The following is a 5,172-nucleotide window of genomic DNA, read 5'->3' on the forward strand; positions in this document are numbered from 1 at the left end:
ACCAATCACGTGCGGCTTGAACAGAAAAAAAAGTCGAGAAGAAAAAAAAAACACAAAAAGAAGAACAACAAAGCGGCTCCGCTCCGGCTCCCAGACAGGAGCCGGCTTCAGTCGTTCACTTCAAAGAGCCAGCTCTAAGAGCCGTTTCCTTAGCGACGGACACATCACTAATTCCTCTACCTGCTCCACCACTATAAAAAATAGTGGCGCAACTTGGTGGACGTTATCCTGGTAATTTCTCTGCGTGAGAAATACAAGGTATGGCTTGTGAGCGTGTGAAAGGGTTGAAATTCGTGAGACTTGAGAGCTTTGCACTCTCAAGCCCATATTGCTCAACACTGTCAGCAAAGACAGCCAAGTCCTTGAATCTCGGGCTTTTATTTTGTAAAGCGTGCTAGTCAGTATAGAGTGCTCTCATTGGCTCCTCTGTCAGCCAATGAAGGAAACTATTATATCCATGTGTTCCTCTCTCCATGTGAGTATAGCTTTCCTGCTAGGTAGCTACGAGCTAAAGCAAAAGTATGGTAAGTTGAAAGTTGATTTTTAAAAATGTATGAGCATTAAATTTTGTAATAGCTTGGTATTAAATTCACGCCAGCGTACTACGTAGTTTCTTTATTGCAACCTGTATAAAGGAAGCTATACCGGTGACGTTACGGATAATCGTGTGCGCTTGATACTGTTCCCTCATTGAATGTAGTTAAACATCACAGTCTGATCCATAACTTCATAAAGCCTGTTGAAGTAATGATACGTTATCATAGATAATATCGTCACCTAAGTTATATTCCTGTAGTCATAGAAATAGCACCTTTTTGACTGGTAAGAAGACACGCAGAACTGCAATTTAAAGCTGCTACGTCAATTCTTACAAACCCAAATATCTTGTAAAACATGACTAATCAAGAGATTTCCGTGAGTGTCAAACGCTGTGTTTATATTCTGCATTAACATGGATCAGATTCGTCAAGCAGGATACAAAATAGGTCTTAACTTTAAAACAACTCCCACTGCTGAAGAGATGGGACTCAAACGTAGGAATGAAAGTATTGCCATTCTCATGTGTGCTGAATTGAAAAGTGGTCTCTTACTCTTTAGGAATATTGTATTAAGTATTTAGCATGTTTTAAATACTATTTAATGTGTTAATAACACTTAACAATCATGTCTTGAAAGTCATTTAATAATCTTTCTGACAATGCGCCATCTAACATTCCTTCTTAAGAATGTAAAATCAACACAAATGTCAGAATAATCCAGTTGTTGATGTTGCTAACATGCTTCTGGACCAAGCTCACACATTAATATCAAACTGACATTTGTCTCTAAAGAGTCTGCATCTCTTTCCTTGAGAGAATTTTGTTAATGTTCATGATGCAATATATTATAGTTGCGTCGCGAGGTGAGGCTGAGACGAGAGTACCTGTACAGGAAAGCTCAAGAGGACAGGCTCCGAACGATTGAGGAGAAGAAACACAAGCTGAAGGGCGCACTTGATGGTAGGATGCTGTGATCACTAGGTTCCATTTTTCATACTGCATTTTGTAAGACAACTGATCAGCAGTGTAAATGATCCTTCCACAAATTCTGGTATAACACATGCCTCTTTCTTTATCGACAGAAAATCATCTTCTTCCAACTGAGGTACGCAAAGATGCTCTGCAGCTGCAGAAACTATTGGAGTATGATGATGGAGGCGCAGAAGGCGAGTGTTATTATTTCTATTATCGATAGCATCTTATCTGATAGCACTCCTGTATCAGTGTTCATCCAGTTTTGTTTGATGATCAGTGTATTCATTTATGTTGATTTCTTGGGTCTTGTCTGTACAGGTGTCAGCTCACACATGGATGATGAGTATAAATGGGCTGGAGTTGAAGATCCTAAACTCATGGTCACCACATCCAGAGACCCCAGCTCCAGACTCAAAATGTTTGCCAAGGTCAGGCCAGTTTCTTTGTGAATTGTTCTGTTAGGACAACAGATAGACCTAAAGATTGTCAGGCTGACCAGTAACTGGAAGCTGCTAACATGTTTCTTGGGTGCCGAGAAAATTATGTAAACTCACCACATGATGGTCCGTGTATCATGTCGAGCTCATTGTTTTAGCGTCTCTGAGCAAGGCAGTGAAATGAAAGCTGCGGGTGTCTTTTCCCTCTACAGGATGAAATGTATATGTGCGTGTGCTGCATGGTTGCATATCTGCAGTTGCCACTGGACTGTGGCTCAGCCAGCCTGGTTTTCTAAACACACAAACTGACTGTTTTGGATTTGGCCCTGGATTACATGCATTCAACATTTACAATACTTTATTTTGTGGGTCTGTAATTTCCATATAAAAGAATAATTTTCCTAAGAAGACCGAATTTTTTAACTAATTGTAGAAGGACAGTTTAAGGCTGCTTATTGCTGTTTACAATCATTAATGCTTCACAGCTTCAGGAACTCTTTGTGTATGAATACAAAACAACAGACATATCTGAGTGACACACTTTTCTTCTTTTGTATAATTCCACTCCTCCCTTTAATGGTCACTGTCTTTCCATACTTTGCAACATGTCATACTGATTGGCTTTGCTCTTTTGAAGTTTACTTTGGAGTCTTAATCCACCTGAGCTACATGCCAGAGAAAAGACTCAAACACCTTCCTCTTTAACTGACTTTTCTTTATTAAAAAAATTGACATTTGGAAATATCAGGGAATACTGAAAAGAGAGCAGCGAAGAACTTGGAACTATGTTTTGTTACAGGAGGTAAAGTTGATGTTCCCTGGAGCCCAACGCATGAACAGAGGAAACCATGAGATCGCTGCACTTGTACGAGCCTGCAAAGCCAACAACGTTACAGACCTTGTCATCGTGCATGAAACAAGAGGACAGCCAGGTATGCCTGTTTACTTCAGGTAATCAACAAGTAGTCCCTAGAGCTATGTTTAAAGGTACTACAGGAACCACATGGAGCAACCACTAACAAAGCTAAGCTTGCCCCCCAGTTTTAGACTACACATTCATTGTAAGGACATCTTTGGCTATTAGAAAAAAAAATTAGAAAGATTACATCTACTGAAAAAGTCAGTTCGTAGAATTACAGCTGCAAATCATTTAATCTGAGTGTGAATAGTGGTGAAATAACAGAATTCGGAAAACAAAAATAATTACCAAATAAGTATTATTAAAGCTTCGGAAAAACCATTTTAATAAATTGTATTTATTGTACACAAACCGCAAAAACAGACTGAGAATTACTATATAGTACATATTGTATATAATTTATATATAGTATAGAGCTGAGGCACTGAGCAAAAAACATTTTTGGAGAAATAAAAAGAGAGCTATTCTTCTAATTTTTAAACAGCATGCACCCTGTTATACCCCATATTATGTATTAATATGAAGTAAAGTACAGTCAGTACAGAAACTGCAATTGGGAGGATCTGATTTTCATTTACATTTTTTGTTCCTCTATATTTACAGATGGCCTGGTGGTGTGCCATTTGCCATTTGGACCCACAGCTTATTTCACACTTTACAATGTGGTAATGAGGCATGATGTTCCAGACATAGGCACTATGTCTGAGGCCTATCCCCACCTAATTTTTCACAACTTCACTTCACGACTTGGCAAGAGGGTGAGCAAGTGCTAGACCATGCACGGTACACATTCCAGTGATATTATCTTTCACCACTTGTTTGTGCGTACAATTAATTAATTCTGCTTGGACAGGTATCAAATATCCTCAAGTATCTTTTTCCCGTACCAAAGGAGGACAGTAGGCGTGTAATCACATTCGCCAACCAAGAGGACTTCATCACTTTCAGGTCAGTGTGTAAAAGGACTCCCTCAGTGCAAATGCCATACAAACTTTGTGTTATTTGAGGTGAACAGCACTAAAAGTGATACCTTTTTTATTACAGACATCACACCTACAAAAAAACAGACCACAAGAATATTGAGTTGACAGAAGTAGGACCCAGGTTTGAAATGAAATGTGAGTATTGACAGATAAAACAGATTTTTCACCATCTAGGTTCACGGGACCTCAAAGTATCCAGGACTGGCAAGGCTATCTGTTTTTTTCTCGAGTGCAAATGTCAGTCTCAGCATGATCTTTATTTAACACAGGCTAAATCTCTGCAGTAATGCACGTAATTACAAATTTAGATCGATTGAAGAGACATCAGCTGAAGGAATTGACATAACCAGTGTGGAATGAGGAGTTGTTTTCACGATATTGTAATTTTTTGGCATTTTAGTGAAATTCCTCTGTTCTGTGCCATTTTTCTTTTGGGATGTATAACATTTTTACATCTGTTCTTTTGTTTAGTGTACATGATCAAACTCGGCACTCTGGAGAATGAGAGCACCGCAGATGTGGAATGGCGTCACCATGCATACACACACACAGCTAAGAAAAGGAGGTTTCTTAGTGTGCAATAGGAACTGATAAAGGAACTAATACAGCATTACCAAACTCTTGTAAAAAAACTGTACTTTCTGGACCATGTTTCATAAAATACTTCAAATGTGAAGTTTATAAAATGACAAATGAGGTTTTGTTAGAGAAGCCTAACAAATATATGACCAGAAGTGTAATCATTTCAAGGGTTTCCTATAGTCAACAATTATGGTAATGTTTACAGTAAACATTTTTTTCCCCTCATTGCTGAACAGATACCTAATGCACACACTTCTGGGTTTTCTAGATTAACTATGTATTGTTTTGTAATAAAATGTGTTTCTGAAGACTAGAATTGGCTCATTTTGTGTTGTTTTTTTGTCCATAGGGGGAAAAAAAAGTTCATACTTGCCCATACATGCAAACATAACTGATATGTAAATCTATATTTTAAGTGTATACATAGCAGTGCAAATCTGATTTGATATAGTTAAGCTTTATTTGTTTGTATGTATGTATTAGTGGAAATAGTAGTGACACATCCTTGTTGCAAACTGTTGTGTAGAGCTACAAATAGATTTACATATCAAACGTTTTATCTATTTATGTATGTATATATTTTATGTAGATATGACAAAACCGTATACTCACAGCTCCCACCTCTTACATGTAGAACTTCCGTTGTCCAATGAAAAAACTCAGCTACAAGAATCAGCCAATGAAGACGGAGCATTTCCGGGTTTTCCGCTTTCCCCTAAGTTCTTGACAGATCCGAC

At 38.1% G+C, this 5,172-nt stretch overlaps 1 protein-coding gene across 1 annotated transcript; it reads left to right on the forward strand.

The window, feature by feature from the left end:
- Window positions 1–431: 431 nt before the first annotated feature.
- imp4 (IMP U3 small nucleolar ribonucleoprotein 4) lies at window positions 432–4,749 on the forward strand. The gene is made up of 9 exons (XM_076731098.1): window positions 432–524; window positions 1,391–1,499; window positions 1,622–1,705; window positions 1,833–1,942; window positions 2,751–2,883; window positions 3,474–3,628; window positions 3,724–3,818; window positions 3,915–3,988; window positions 4,325–4,749. Exons 1-9 carry the CDS (start codon window positions 522–524, stop codon window positions 4,435–4,437), a joined length of 876 nt encoding a protein of 291 aa, XP_076587213.1. The 5' UTR covers window positions 432–521; the 3' UTR covers window positions 4,438–4,749.
- The last annotated feature ends 423 nt before the right edge of the window (window positions 4,750–5,172 follow it).

The sequence above is a fragment of the Chaetodon auriga genome, chromosome 5 (genome assembly GCF_051107435.1).
Source record: "Chaetodon auriga isolate fChaAug3 chromosome 5, fChaAug3.hap1, whole genome shotgun sequence".
In the NCBI taxonomy this organism is placed as follows: Eukaryota; Metazoa; Chordata; class Actinopteri; order Chaetodontiformes; family Chaetodontidae; genus Chaetodon; species Chaetodon auriga.